Source organism: Marmota marmota, unplaced genomic scaffold (assembly GCF_001458135.2).
Source record: "Marmota marmota marmota unplaced genomic scaffold, marMar, whole genome shotgun sequence".
Taxonomy (NCBI): domain Eukaryota; kingdom Metazoa; phylum Chordata; class Mammalia; order Rodentia; family Sciuridae; genus Marmota; species Marmota marmota.
In genome coordinates this window covers 37,869,036-37,884,336 of record NW_026000082.1, presented here as the reverse complement: position 1 = coordinate 37,884,336, position 15,301 = coordinate 37,869,036, and the positions used below count along the sequence as shown (strand labels likewise).

At 46.4% G+C, this 15,301-nt stretch overlaps 3 protein-coding genes across 7 annotated transcripts in view; 1 reads left to right on the top strand and 2 right to left on the bottom strand.

Annotated features, from left to right (window-relative positions):
* The window catches only part of Kdm1a (lysine demethylase 1A), a 62,456-nt gene extending 58,593 nt beyond the window's left edge, over window positions 1-3,863 (top strand). For all 4 annotated transcript variants that reach the window (XM_048816100.1, XM_048816099.1, XM_015485541.2 and 1 more), the window contains 4 exons: window positions 95-209; window positions 1,742-1,869; window positions 2,456-2,602; window positions 3,381-3,863. In XM_048816100.1, the coding sequence (XP_048672057.1) occupies window positions 95-209; window positions 1,742-1,869; window positions 2,456-2,602; window positions 3,381-3,566 (576 nt within the window). In that variant the 3' untranslated portion in view covers window positions 3,567-3,863. The remainder of the gene's footprint in view (window positions 1-94; window positions 210-1,741; window positions 1,870-2,455; window positions 2,603-3,380) is intronic.
* Window positions 3,864-5,102: 1,239 nt separating this feature from the next.
* Window positions 5,103-13,637, bottom strand: Luzp1 (leucine zipper protein 1). 2 transcript variants are annotated; one of them, XM_015485540.2, is made up of 2 exons: window positions 10,575-13,637; window positions 5,103-9,064 (listed from the first exon to the last, which is right to left on the bottom strand). In XM_015485540.2, the coding sequence occupies exons 1-2, from the start codon at window positions 13,635-13,637 to the stop codon at window positions 8,909-8,911; spliced, it is 3,219 nt and encodes a 1,072-aa protein (XP_015341026.1). In that variant the 3' UTR covers window positions 5,103-8,908. The 2 variants fall into 2 exon arrangements, with proteins under 2 accessions (XP_015341026.1, XP_048672055.1); XM_048816098.1 differs by lacking the exon at window positions 5,103-9,064 and adding an exon at window positions 9,132-10,303.
* The window catches only part of Htr1d (5-hydroxytryptamine receptor 1D), a 104,833-nt gene continuing 103,076 nt past the window's right edge, over window positions 13,545-15,301 (bottom strand). The window contains exon 4 of the mRNA XM_048816101.1: window positions 13,545-13,756. The gene's annotated coding sequence lies outside the window, so the exon portion shown is untranslated. The remainder of the gene's footprint in view (window positions 13,757-15,301) is intronic.

Sequence of the window (15,301 nt, the reverse complement as noted above, 5' to 3'; positions counted from 1 at the left end):
GAGACTTTAATGAAGTCTGAGGAGGAAGTGGTTCCTGCTGAGGGAAGGCTGTGGGTAGAGGCCAAAGCAGCTCACTTGCCCCCTTCTTCTGCAGGTGGTGCTGTGTTTTGACCGGGTGTTCTGGGATCCGAGTGTCAATTTGTTCGGACACGTCGGCAGTACGACTGCCAGCAGGGGTGAGCTCTTCCTCTTCTGGAACCTCTATAAAGGTAACTGCTTTTTAGCTTTTTCTCATATTCTTATAGGAACACAGAATTAGGAACATTGGAGGTTTCCTCAAACTTTACATGCTTTAATTTTTCTTTTGCTTAACCCAGTAAGCAATTCCTAGAACCCCTTCTAGGTGTCGGGAAAAGAACACATAAAAAGAATCACGTTAGCAGGGAGGGGCAGGCTGGGGAGGAGGCTTCCTGGAAAAAGCAGCTGGTATTTTCATTCCCAGACTGTCATACCCACTTCACCCGAGTCTTTGATCATTTCCATTTGATGCATTTTCCATATCCCTATCTCTTGTTCTGTAATTGGACTCCTGTTAACTCTGTATAGAGGGAAAAAGTCTGTGCATCCCCACCTCCCTCCATGCAGAAGACAGGAACTGATCTTGACTATTCAGCTGCACCCAGGGCGTGGCCTTGATGGTGCAGGCACATGACCCAGCCAGCCCGCCTCCCACCCCAGCTCCTCCTGTCTCCCTGCTTAGTGGGGAGGTGCCATCCTCTCCTTCCATGCAGGAGGTGCTTTGCTCCTGTGCACAGCGCACGGACACAATCGTGTCCAGGGCTTTTCCCCTTTCTCCACCCAGGCGTCAGGTCCCCTCAGTGCTATCTCGCAGTATTTTCCTCAGACCTGAGTGCCCCTTCTCCACTGCCCTCTCCAGGCCAGGCCACTCTCACCTCTCACCTGGCAGCTGCCAATTTACCATTCATAATTCCTACTTTTCTCTTTTGATATCTTTCTGTTGCTGAAGGAAAACATTCAAACTCCTCCTCCTCCGCCTGGCCACGTCAGAGCCCGCCTTAATGTAACCCTCTCCAGCCACCTCGTGTCTCCTCCCACTGCTCCACTCCAGGCACACTGACTTGCCCTCCTGATTATAGGACGCTGTAATGGTTTTCACTTTGGGCCCCTGCTTGTGCTGTGGCCTGGGCCACTATTTTCCTTCATCTCTTCCCAACCTGGCTTGTTCTACTCAGCCTTTAGGTCTTGGGCTAAATGTCAGTATTTCAAAGTGGCCTTTCAAGGACACTAAGCGTGCCCATTGCATTTGGTCCTGTATCCTATATTTTCAGAGCACCCAAGTTCCTAATCATATCTGCGTGGTCATTTGTGACTTGAATGGAGTACAGTCTAGTTTCTGTATTTTCCATCCCCAGGATCTAGCCCTGTGCTCCTCATACACGTCTGTTTCATAAACACTCTCCAAGTGACTAAAGACAGCGATGGGCTTGGAGAGGGGCCCGAGATAACAAAAGGGATGCAGCCCTGGTCCTGGAGCCATGTGAGGTGCTCAGGGCCTCTGCGTTCTATGGAGCAAGCAGCAGCAAAGTGCCGTGTCCTGCTGCACTCACTGTAGAAGACCAACAACCCCTGTGGCCAACTTCTGGGGGTGGAGTTTAGGAAAATCATGTTGCTAGCATTTGAGTGATGCTGCCAGAGTGCCAGGAACAAGGGTGAGTGGGGCTTAACAGGGTGGTTCTTGAGAACAATCTAGAAAAACCCTGGAATTGTTCTGTTTGTCCAGCTCCTATACTGTTGGCACTGGTGGCAGGAGAAGCCGCAGGCATCATGGAAAATATCAGCGACGATGTGATTGTTGGCCGGTGCCTAGCCATTCTCAAAGGGATTTTTGGTAGCAGTGCAGTGCCCCAGGTAAGTTGGTGGAGGGAACAAGAGGGATCCAGATTCAGACTCAACTAGGGTTTAGATTATTTGACATGTTTGAGGCGGAATTTCTCAGTCAGGACAGTTTCCATTTCAGTGTGTGCTGGGTTGTGTGAATTTCAACGTATGTGGACTCCAGTGGCATTTAGAAAAAGCCCCTTGGTGCCCGAGTCAGAATCTATAGACTGTTGGCTGCATTTCTTTTCTGCCTGCAGAGACTTTCGACTTTTAGACAAAGTGGCCAGATTAGCGAATGCCCCAGGGAAGTCCTAAGAGAATCCCATCGTGCTTTTTTTCTGTCCTTTAGACCCACTGTGATAATGTCAGCCACTTATTTCTTTGAAGGGAGGGACATTAATGTTCCATATATAGAGAGTAACAGTCAAGTGCTGTGTGGCCCCGAGTCGTGGACAAGGAGGCGTGGTAGAAGTGCCTTTGCAGTCTGAAGTCATTTTGCCTCAGTAGTTCAAAGCAGCGGTGCATTCATGCCCAGCCCACACCTGCTTTTGCACCTCTTGGAGATGGCTGGTTTATCCTTGGTGCCACTGACTTTTGCTTGTGTTTTTCCCTTTAGCCCAAGGAAACTGTGGTGTCTCGTTGGCGTGCTGACCCCTGGGCCCGAGGCTCCTATTCCTATGTAGCTGCAGGATCATCTGGAAACGATTATGATTTAATGGCTCAGCCAATCACTCCTGGGCCCTCAATTCCAGGGGCCCCACAGGTGAGACTAGAAATTTGTTTCTGGGCTTATCCAGAAAGAGTATCCCAGGGCAAAACTGAAGTCACTGATTTCTCTCCTTAATGGTTCTATCTTTAGACCCTTTCGGGTAGCAGGAGCAGAATGGAAAGGGAGCATAGTGTTTGCGTCTGTTTTCTTGCAGTCTACATTCAAAATGGAAGAGCTATGCAAGTCAGGAACTTAAGTTTTTTCCTTTATAAAACAAAACCCATTTTTAATTATGCATCTTTTTATTGTGGCTGATAACTCAGATTGTTAAAGGGATTTCAGTCTCTAGGGACTTCAAGGCCGTGTCCCTGAGAAATAGCTGTGGACTCCTATTTAGACTTTTGTCGGACCTTATTCCAAAGAGCAGGGAGGGTTCCTCAGTACCGTAGCCTAGGACTTGGGTTTGCTCTGAACTAGAGGTGAAAGAATTCCTGAATTGGACTGAGTGCTCTACTCTCTAGTTCAGAATGGGTAAGACACCCCCATCTCTGCCATCACTAGGCACTACATTCGGTAAAGAAAGCTAGAAATTTGGGCATCATTAAACTGATAAGAATAGATGCAGTTAATAAGTATCACTAGAGCTGAGGCTGGGCTGAGTCCGATTTCTCCTTCTGTCAATCCTAGGAAAATGCTTTATTGTAAGAGACTTTCATAGAGTTGATAGTTAACTGCCTGGAGCAGGGTCAGCCTTCAAAGGTCAATAGGAATTTGGCAGTTCAAAGAATAAACATACTTCTAAGCTGCTAATTTTCTTTTCTCTCTGAAATAGCCAATCCCACGACTCTTCTTTGCGGGAGAGCATACAATCCGGAACTACCCCGCCACAGTCCATGGTGCTCTGCTGAGTGGGCTTCGAGAAGCAGGAAGGATTGCAGACCAGTTCTTGGGAGCCATGTACACACTGCCTCGCCAGGCCACACCAGGTGTTCCTGCGCAGCAGTCTCCAAGCATGTGAGACAGAGGTATCCTGAAGAGATCTGGTGTCTTTTGCCATGTAAGCGAAGCTCTTCTAGCAATATTAGATCCCACTGAGAAGGTCCCATCCTGTTACCTGGACTCACCATCAGCTGGGAGGGCTCCTGATCTGACAGAGGTCACATCCTCTGACTTAGAGGACAGAGAAGAACTTGTCCACTAGTTTGGAATTGTGTTCTTCATAAAGACTGAGGCAAGTGTTGTGAGATAACATCTTAGTCTTTTGGCTTTTTTTTTTTTTTTCTATATTTTGAGAATAAAACTTCATAAAAAATTAGTCCTTTTTTTTTTCTTTTGGATGGGAGTTGGGTACAAAGTAGGGGTGTTACTTCAATGGCAACCTTCCTATAATCCAAGCAACTCGGAAGGCTAAGACAGAATTACAAGTATTCTACCTTGTATATGTTCTCCCTGTTTAAATGAGGAGGATATTCCTACAAAGGGGAAAAATGGTTTCAGGGTGTGCCCATAGGTACAGTGCACTTTCTGGCCAGTGGGGCTTGATGTCCCTGCTGGAACTGTGGGGTGATGTGCCAACAGTATATGAGGGGAACCTCAGGTGCATTGTCAAAAACTCTGTTTACACAAAACTTGGGCCCTCTGAGTTTTTGACAGACCGACCATCATTCCGCCTTTATCCCTCAGATCCCCTCTGAAGGCAGTGTGCTTGCTCACTTTGCAATTCTGTTGAAAATATGGTGTCGATCTGAGAAGTATTACATGAGCAGATCAAAGGCTTGGGTGATTTGGCTGTTAGTGGCTTAAAACAACAAACTTTCTTGCAGTTTGGGGATGGCCAGTCTACGGTGGGTCTGTGTGGCTGCATTTACTGTGGAGGATCTGAGAGCTGTTTCCTCACCTTTTTCAGCTTCGTGTGGCTGACTATGTTGGTGCGGATGCCTTCCCCCTATAGTCAAACCTGTCGCCCTGCGTTGGGATTCTTGGGTTTACACTTAAGGCCCACCTGCATGATCTGGGATAATCTCCCCATCTAACTCACAATTCCTAATCATGTCTGTAGTGTGCCCTTTGCCACATGAAAACAGTTTTACAAGAAGGGAACAGGAGCATTCCTTTCTTGGGGGCTTTTAACAAATGCTATTGCAGTGCACAGGAAGTAGCTCCTGGCAATCAGATTTCACTTGTGTTGGCCAGTTCCTCCTTACAGTTAGTCTAAATGAGATGAAAGGACATTATATTGGTGGTCTGACGAAGATTAAAATAACTGACGGAAAGATGGGAAGCACATATGGAACAAAGTGCTTGGGCTTGGGATGCACACTTGATTTGAGTCCCAGTGCTGCCACCACCACTGCAACCTGATGGGGCTGATTATGACACAAGCAGTTGGAAGAGAGGCTGCTTTTTGTGACAACAGATTTGAAAAGAAAACGTAGCAAATAGCTGATTCTAACTCTTGTTCAGTTAACTGGTGAAATATACCGGATGCACCAATGAAGAGAAAAGAGACAACATCAATAAAATTGGCATCACTGACCACTCAACACCACGCATGTGGAAACTAGGGAACTTTATTGGTACATACTGTGCTGCAGAGTCAACAGAGAGCATGAGAGCCAGAGGATACATGCAGACAGGAGCTTCAACTCTACACATGCACCCAAGGAGCCCTGAGCCACTGCCCATGGCTTTGCCCTGGTTTCCAGCGGCAGGTTCTATAGCCCCCTTGGTCCCATTCTTGGAGCAGGAATGTAGAAGCTACTACACCTAGACTCCAAGAAGCAGGGGTGAAGCCAAAGCCCCTGCTCGAGCAAGTAGGTGTGGACTGACTAAAGACTGGTGCCCCAGCACAGGGGCCTAAAACGCAGTATCAGTTTATTTGAGGGCTATCTTTCTAGCCCACCCCCATCTTTAAAATACAAAAAAATAGACTTTATTCTCTTAAAAATACATTCCGTTCGTTCAGTACATGTTCTGAGCTGTGAAGCAGCAGGAAAATAGGGCCCCTTTCCTATGATCTTGGTTGAGGCTTTGAGGAGAGCCCTGTTCCCCACTCGGGGTATTCAAAAGATAATCCCTACAAGCAGCTCTTCCAGAGCAATCTTGCCAGAGTTAACAAAGAATCCCACACCAACAAAGGCAGCCAGGGGCCCAGCCTCTGGGGCCCTGCTCCTTTACTGGGAAGTGGTAGCACTTGGCACTGACCCATTAAATCTAAAAAACTAAAACTGCCCCAGGACAAAGTCCAAGAACACTAGAGGCCCTCCCACACCCCAAAACTCTTGAGAGCGGAAGAGCCGTGTGCAAGCTTGTCTGCAACCCAGACTGGACTTGTTGGCCCCACTCACATCCCTTCCACCCATACTTATAACCATTTCCCTGCCATGGCTTCTCTGGCCACCACCCTTGTAGCTTTCCCTGGTAGTTTTAGTATCAGAGCAGAAAAAACCAACTCCTGGCATGTAGCCAGCTTTATTTTCTCCAAGAAGCTCTGTGGGGCCAAGTTCCTCAAGCTTCGCCAGGAACCCTCCCACAACCATACACCTGCTGGTACATTTTAAGTTAGAGCCAGGCTGTGGAAGATTCTTGTCATAAAGTGGGTTTGTTGGCTGGGACAGTGGGAATATTTGGCTTGGTCAGACAACTATTCAACTACCAGGTCTCCCCGCTATTTGAAGGCTTCCTCCAGGACCCCTGATGGTGAGGTCCTGGTCTAAATGGTCACACCTTGGCTGCTTTTCAGAAATGTGCCTTCCTACTTTGGAATCTGAGGCCAGCCTTGCTAGCCATTTGAAGCCCAAAGGACATGAGCCTCAGCCTTCACTCACTAGTACAAATGCTACTTTCTGCAATGCTGAGAACATTTAAAAATAAAATCTATTTTACAGAGGTCTTAGAAAGTGTGCAGATTAAAGAAACAATACAATATCCTGAAATAATTGTTACAATCAAACCCTATTGCACTCAGATTTCAAAATGGCAGCCCCAGTAAAAGGGCACTACAACTGTCCCTTTTCCATAGAGCATTTTGAGTAGCAGCAGATGTTGGTGCTGCTGAAATGTGGAAGGATCCAGACTTTGGCACCAGGAGCTACAGCACCAGAATCCAGGGCTCCAACACCCAAAGACAAAAATTATTGGCGAGATCTTTTTAGGCATGTCGGATGCCCTCCTGTTTCCATCAGTGGAGAAGAGCTCCAGTCTGTACCCGCAATTGACCACTACAGAGGTCAATTTCCTTTTAACACTCAGGGCTGCCAACTGGTTAAGGAGAATGGTGGGATGCTGCAAAGAAGGGGTTGCATCCTTCAGTGAGCAAGTTTCTGGCCAGCGAGCGACCCAGGAGAAGCAGCAGGAAGAGATCTTAAAAACAGCGTCCTAAGTAGTGCATATGAGATGGGATGTGAAGAGGAGAGGCAAGCCACATGAAAATGCCTTTAGATTGGCAAACTCTGGAAAACTAGTGTGGAAGTAAGGTAGGTAGGTGTGACCCAGGTCACCTCAGGACAGCCTAGTCTGGTGCAAACATGGGGCAGGATGAATGTTGGGGCCCATGCTGAATTGAGGCAGGGAAGGCCACTCAGTCCTCTCAAGGAAGTCCTCAGTCTTCCCTCTTACCAGGAAATCGGAGAGAGAGGAACAGGAATGGGAGACTTGTGCTACAGAAAGCACCTGGCGTGACAGGCAGCCATCTGTCTGGCATCAGGCAAAGCTGGTGACACACAAAGCCTCTGACACCATCCAAAGTCCTTCACTTAGCAGGTGGAAATGTGGAAATAGGGAACTTTTCTGCCCTCACTTCCATGAGACTTGAATATAGGGTAACTAGAAAGCATAAGGCCCAGAGAGACGACTGTAGGCAGGAGGGAAACTCCTGTAGACAATACCTTCTAGAAGTAAAAATCAGCTCACACCGGATGGTGAAAATGGGGATCTCAGAATACAAGATCATTCATTTCAAAGAACTCATTTTACAAATAGGGAAACAGGCTTCAGGAGGACAATGATTCTCCCAAGGTCACACGGCAAGGAAGTAAAGCCATGGAGAAAAACCAGCTTTCCAGACTCCTGGTCTAATGCTCTCTTGTTTGAAGGCAACAGCGTCTGCTTCATACAAGCAGCTTTTGAAAGGGACCCTTCTTTAAATTGAGAATGCTACAGAAAAAGCAGGGCCGGAGTGTACAGTCCTTTTTAACTGCCTTATGTGATTGGTGTAAGAAAACAAATCCATTTGTATTTTTGTGGCTTCCTGAAAGGTTACTGCACTTTGAATGTATAAACCTGAGGTCCTCGATGGGCAGGAATCACCTTTCCTCCAATGAAGGCATGTAATGATAGTCAACCTGCAGAAACCAGAGGCCGCTTCCATAGGAATGCATCAGCGCCGTAAAGTGCAAAGCCTCCTCCACAGGGATGGAGGAGGAAAAGGAGGGAGTATTCTCAGTCCGTGCCTTCCATGCAGCTATTGCTTGTGGAGTGACCACAGGGAAATTGCTTCTTCCTGCCTGACTTCCCCCTTGCTGGGCACGTCCTGGAAGGCAGTGTGCCGTGTCAGGCCCAGCTCAGTCTAGGAATTTTCCCAAGATGGGAACAATGAAGTTAGCTGAGGTCTCCAGCCACAAGAAAGAGCAAGTGGTGCCAGCAGCATTACTGGTGCCCAGGGAAGGAGATGCATGAGGCTTGTGCACTTCCAGGGGCCTTTGGAAAGGGGAGCAGAGAGCTGGGGTGGGGGAGGGATGTGTCATTCCAATGGGTATCTACATACTCTGTTCCCAAGAAACTGATCAGCCAGGGGGCCAGGTCAGAGAAGTTTCAACTTAAAGGGTAGCTCAGAGGCAGCACGAACCCCTGTGACTTTCAAAGTCTGAGGAACTCCAAGTAGGAAAAAAAATGGAAGCCCCCAGAAAGAAAAAAAAAGTTGATAGCTGGTCATTCTTGTACTTGGGCCCTCGTGGTAAGGAGGCAGAAATCAGGGCATTCATTACCCACACGGAGAAGGGGCTGCTCTATGATACAGAAACAACCCACAAGCAGCAGAGGAGAACTTTCTGCTACTATTTTTGGTGGTGGGGTTTCTATATCTTCCCATTTGGGGGCCAGAGTGGCCCAAGCTACCTTAGGGACAGGAATGAAGAGAAAGGACTCATGCATCAGGGAAGGCTGGGCCTGGGGACTCTGGTTTGTAGTCTCTGATTCCCTCTGACCAATGGGGAAAAATTACCTGAGCCACAGCCCAGCTTTCTACCAGTCTCCCAGCCTTGTGCCTAGCCTGGAGAACTGGCCTTGGAGTCTTCACAGGGCAGGAAATGGAAGAGCTAAAAAGCAGCAGCAGAGGAGACAGAGCAGACCTCACCAGCTGGCTCAGTTTTCCTCAGCACAAGGCCTGTTTGGTCGTAATCGTTCCTCGGCCCGGACTCGCCCAGGCTCTGGTAGCCCTTGCTTCACGGGCAATTCAGACCGCTCCAGGGAGTTGTGCAGCCGCCGGTAGACAGTAAGTGTGCAGTCTTCACCCTCCTCCTATGCCAATAAATGAAAAAAGTGAGCTTCAGAAGATGGTACAGCAAGGACCAAGAAACCCTCACCTCCTACCCCAAATGGGCACATACCCCCCCTCCCCGCACCTGGTAGAGACACACAGGCCACGTGTAACGGCCAAGACAGGCTTTTGTTTGAGAGGCCTGTATAAAAATTCCTTACAAATCAGAATACAGTAGAACTCCAAGCTGTTGGGAAAAACCGGGGTAGACCGGGGGACTCAGCTGACCAGGAGCCTTATAGGACAGAGCCTAGGACAATGGGAGCAAGGGCACGGTACCCCTAAGTGGCGGTCAGCAGTCCTGGAGTTGCATGCTTCATGCTGCATTCTGGGGTGAAAGCCATTTTGAGGTAAGGGTGGGGGCTAAAGAAGGGCATGTGCCAAAAAGGCTAAATAGCTCTTTTTTTTACTCCCCACCTTGAATTACCAAAAAAACTCACATGCCTTCCCGTTTATATCCCATGTCTGGCCCTCATCCTGTACCTCCCTCTCTCAGGTCCAAAGTTTCAGGGGCCCAAACTCCTGTCTTTCTCCCCACTGCTCTGCTGCAATTGTGCCTTTTCAATGTTCTCCTTTGTCTTTCCAAGCAAATGCAAATCAAAGAATTTGAAAGTATGAGTAAGAAAGACAGTTAGCAGGATGGAAAGAGGGCTGGATTAAGAGATGCCAATTTCCGATTCCAATCTTAGCTCTTGCAGTAACTTACTTGGGTGATCTTGAGCACTTTGTGTCTGTGACCCTCAGCTTCTGTATCTAATAAAAGGGGATTTGAAGGAATGTGTATCTTAGGCAAGATGTCTCTAAGCATCATAGGTTCCACATCTAAAAGACACTCTTGGGGACCTCTCTTTCAGATACTGTTCTGACACTGTGACCCTCAAATAAGGCTGGTGGTTCTGGATTTATCTATCTTGTACTGAGCCAGGCTAAACCAACCCTGCCCTCAGAAAGGTATAATGGGCCAGATAGCTGTCTAGGACAAAAGAATGACACTTGCATATGAAGTTTATAAGGTAGACCTAGGGGAAGCCCTGGCTTTCTTCCCCCATATGCTAGTGACCTGCAAGACCCACTGTCTGAGGCAGCAGGACAAGAACTTGTTCACCAAGCCATCATGTCTGAAAGCTCTCAGAGCTTCTGACTTGCACCCAGAGCTTCCCTGTCAACTCCAGCTGCTTCTTATGCTTCCAAGTACTGATCTGGGAACTCCTCAGACTTCTCTGAAACGCAAGAGAACAGAGGCCAGTTTTCCTATGTGTGTTGCCTTCATGATTGAAGAGCAAAATGGAGAAGACAAATTGGAAAGGGAACGTTGGAAAATCACGCTGCTCTCTGCCAAACCCACCTGATTTCACCAGTTCTCAGAGAGACCCAGTTTTACCAGTGTTTCCCAGCCACATAATTCCCAAATCTTGGATTACACAAACAGGGGCAGAGAAAAGGAGAAAGTAAAGGAGGACCAGGGCAGAGAAGGAAAGCCGTGGGACTCACCATGCCTGATGAGTGGTTCCAAGCTGCAGCTGTGATGGCGTCTCCTACCCGATTCCGACGGGTGAGCACCTCTGACACGGTGAGGCTACTTTGGGTCCTTCTGGAGGACAGCTCTGGGCCATCTCCTGAATTTCCTACCTTTCTAGTGCCCTGCTCAGAAAGGTAGGACCTGGGCTGTTCAAGTTCTGAGAAGTCTGTGGAAGACCTCTGGGTGTAAGCATTGGTAGATTCTACATTTCTACCTACTCGAGTTGGGGGGTCTTCTAAAGATTTCAAGTCTCGCTTACTCTTCCAGGCGTTCCGTACAGTAACGTGTCTGGTGTCAGAGGAGCCCACCTCTGAAGGGGCACTATGGTTTTTCCACCTGATTGTCTCTGCTTGGGGGGCGTGGCTATTCCTCTCCACAGAATCTGATGGCTTGATTAGAATGCTGCTCCGAGAGACCACTGTTTCTGGCCTATTCCTTAGGGGCCCGTCTCCCATTTTTTCAGCTTCTGTGAGCTGCAGGGTGATGTCATGTTTATTAATAGAGAGCTCAAAGGGGGGGTTGACATGGTTGCTAACTGCCATGCGCTCTGGGGGCCCCACCTGGATGTTGCTGGTGGACGTGTGCCTCTCCCTTGGGGCCTCACCTGGGATGGCTCTAGGGCTGCTGCTGTCAGAGGGGTAGATAGTAATGCTGCTTGTCACTTTGTTTGGCCCTGATTTTGAGGTGGATTTCTGCTTCTCCATCACGGCCTCAGTTCCAGATCCTCCCATGATTTTTTTCACATCTTTATCAATGATAACAGGTTTGATGACAGCTCTAGACCGCAAGGCCTCTCTGGGGCTAAAGGGCCTTTGGTTTTTTACCCCAGCACCATTGGCATCTGAGAATTCCATGGCATTGGTAGAGGCCCTGATAGGTTTCACAGATTCATTTTCTATCCCAGCATTTTTATCATTCTCAAATACAGAGTTTCTAGGTCCCATGCGGGATTTGGCCTTTTCTCTAGAGTTAGGCTGTAGTTTGGGCTCTGGCTCAGGAGTGATGGTTGTGCTTACCAATTTGGCGGTAACCAGAGATGCTACGTCCAAGTCATCATCTGAGTCAGGCTTCTCTCTGCCACTGGACTTGATGACCCGACATCTCAGGGCTTCATGTTGGCTGCTATCTTCCATCACAACGGCTATGGACTGCTCAGCTCCTTCTTTATTTGGGGCTGAGAATCCAGGAAGGATGTTCTCCTGGCTTTTGGAGCTATAAGGATACTTTGATAAAATAGGAGCCTTGGAATTTTGGAAGCTGTTATCAGCCTCCAGGCCATTGGCAGTCTTTTTGCCCTTAGACAGTCCTTCTGAGGAGGATCTTCGAGATGAGGTCAAAGGTGCAATGGTCTTAGAACAGCTGGAATCTGTAGCCAGAGTTATTTGATTTCCACTGCCAGGAACCTGTCCCCTCTTGCCAAAGAGGGCCTCTGGGGTATCAGAAGCCTTGTCAGCTCTACCCAGTGTGTCACTGGGAACAGATCCATGGGTGGAGTCAGTAAATGTTCTTGTTGTCTTCTCTACTTTACCCTTTAGTCCACTGTCAGTGCCTGGCTTGGGAGATGATTTCCAAACTTTACTATGCTCCTGAGCAGCTGGAGGGTAGCGGCTAAGCACTGATGGCTGCTCCCTGGACTTCTTCCCTTCATTCTGAGAGGATCCAGGTGCAAATCGGTCTTCAGTTCTCTTTGCTTCCTGAGACCCACTGTCTGTACCTGCCCCCATGTTGGAGGCTTTGGCCGCCCTCCTATTGGTGAAAGTGGGAGAGGAAACCTGCCTGTTGTTCAGAGAATAGTTTTCATTGCCAAGAACAAACTCCCTATTTCGGAGCCTTTCCCGCTTATGCTGAGGAGACAGCTCTCGAGATGTGTGCTTGGACACAGATGCTTCACCCCCATGGCCTCTAGGCTTAGTCCTCTCATGCCTGCCTTTGCTGGACAGGAAAGCATCTTCCCCTTCTACCTCCCCATTTTCTAACTCTTTCTGTTTCTTGATTTGTAGTTTTATCTCTTCCAACTGATTGGCTAGGATTTTGTTTCTATTTTGTTCACTTTGGTAATTATCCTGAAGGTCATTATTTTTGGCCCTCATTTTCTTAAGCTCTTCTTCCAAAGATTCAAAATGTTTGATCTGTGTCTTAAGTTTCTCAATCTCTTGGTTCAGATCCTTGACTTTGTTGTCCTCCTGATTTCGGTTCTTTTCATTTTCTGTTTTGTTTCTTGTTTCATTCTCCACCTGCTTGAGATAGTCCAGAGTGCCCTTCCTTCTTGGCTCTTTGGATGGCAGGGTAGAAGGGATGCCATCCTCAATTCGTAAGTCATTCCTTTCCAGAAGATTAGATGCATTCCTTGTATACTCTCGGTTCATTTTCTTGTTCTGCTCCAGTTTTTGGGTGAGCTCTTTTATCAATTTCTCATTTTCCTTCTCCTTTTCATTCAAGTATTTTCTCTCACTTACAAAGCTCAGAGTCAATGATTTCAACTTTTCTAACTCTGACACTAAACTCTGCTCAGTTTTATCCAGGCGATCCTCAGAAGACTCCAGTTCTTTCACTTTGACTCTGAGCATTTCCAGCTCAGAGGAGATTTTCTTGGTCAAATTTCTCTCCTCATTTAGACTCAAACAAAGCTGGGTACAGTCATTCTTGCTCCTGCTAAAGGCCTCCTCTAGCTTCTCCAACTCAGCCATTCGTTTCTGAAGCCGCTCAATCTTGGATTTCAGTTCCCTGGTGAGGTTTTCCTCCTCTTCAAGTTTCTCCTTCATCAGATGACACAGGTCCTCTGCTCTCTTAATTTCCTCATCCTTTCCTTCAATTCTCAGCACCCGTTGGCGCAGCACTTCAATCTCTGCCAACATGCTGGAGTTGCTGCCTTCTGCTTGAATCACCTTGTCCTGGAGATCCAGGAGCTCATCCTCTGCTTTTTGGAGGTTTTTCGTGGCTTCTTCCAATTCATCCAGGCGGCGACTTAAGCTTTGTAACTTGAACCGCAGATGGCGGCTGGAGGCAGTATCCTTGTAGCTAGTAAATTCAGCCATATCTACTGCCAGCCAACGTGGGCTCCCAGGGGCATCCAATTCCACTTGAGGAGATGAGAAATGGTTACCTTTCTCTTGGCATCCACAATCTTCTTTGGCAGCTGGAAACCATTATCAGTCTATAGAAGGAAAGCAGAAGGCAAGTCAGTTAGCAAATCTCAAACCTGCACTTTAGCTCTAAACTATAAAGAGTTCCCATTTGTAATCCTTTTACGTCAAACATAGCAAGTGCTATGTTTGTTGAATGACTGAATTTAAATAAACCTACAAGAAAACACTGGTTCTTTACAGTTGATATTGATTTCACCCTGATGAAGAATGCTACCAGAGGCAGCATGGCAGAAAGATGCAGAAGGAAGCCCCAACACATGGTAGGTATCAGAAAATCTTTACCTTTCTATAAGCCATTAAGTAAAACTAAACTTTAGTTTTACTTAGTTGTAAAATGAGGACAATGATGCCTACTGTATCTCTCCACTGTGTTATTTTTAGATAATACATGGAAAGCTCTTGGCACTAAACAATCCTGAGATTATTGTAAGAAAAGTTATCTTTCATGAACTATTGTGACTTGAAAATAATATAATCTATACAGAGAATTGAAATGTTGTACTTCATTTCTGTACGATGAATTGAAATGCATTCTGCTGTCATGTCCAACTAAGTAGAACAAAAAATTTAAAAATAATGATGATGATGATGATAAAAATCTATCCACATTGCTATATAAATGGCAAACTTCACAATGTACTAACATGATCTTCCCTCACCTGTTACCAACATCTCTTCTCCCAACAGTATAGGCAGATTTGTAAATGAATTTAGGTATGGCTTGGCCCTAACCAACCAACAGGGAGTTTCAACAAACTTTGCCCTTTGGTATTATAACAGAAAGGCCCCAGACCCTCAGATGTGAGGATGGAAGTGTTTCTTCAAAAACAATTTCATGGGCTAGGGTTGTGGCTTGCCCACAATGGTAGAGCACTTACTTGCCTAGCATGCATGAGGTACTGGGTTCATAAAGGTACTGTGTCCACCTACAACTAAATATATATATATATAATTTTTTAAAAAAAAAATCTCACTGGGGATACACACCAAACAGTAACTCAAAGGAAACAGAGGAAGGAGAAAGTCAAAGTGGGCTATGGCTATAGTTTTGTATTTCATTTCCTCATATTTAAAATGAGTGGGTTACTATTATGTATTTTTTAAATATTTATTAATAAGAGTACTGACTAGAAACCATAAAAGTGTATTCCAATGTTTAAAGTTACTTTTTTAAAAGGGGGAAAGAGATAAGATGCTATCAACAAAGACCAGAAGACTTGAAAATTAACCAAACAGATCAGCTAGAATTTTTTAAAAGCACATTAAATGCAAATGAAGAGAAAACAGTAGTCAAGAAGAGATATGACTAAATAACAAAAGGCAGCACAGAGTTAAGAAGATGGAAAGAGAGATATTGTTAAATGACAAGGGAAATAAAGAGACCAGCATGAGGAAGTTTAACAGGAAGCCCAAAAGGATGAAACAGAAAGAACAGGCAACAAACAATATTTTTAGAGATACTAGCTAAGATTTTTCAAGAGTTGATGAAAGATAAGGAACCTCAAATTTGGGAAGCAATGTCCTAAACAGGAAAAAAATTAAATCTGCACTTA

Coding starts and splice junctions, on each gene's coding strand:
- Luzp1 (XM_015485540.2), bottom strand. CDS start 13,637: ATGGCTGAATTTACTAGCTACAAGGATACTGCCTCCAGCCGCCATCTG. Junction 9,065..10,574: donor GGAACCACTCATCAGGCATG/GTGAGTCCCACG, acceptor TTATTGGCATAG/GAGGAGGGTGAAGACTGCAC.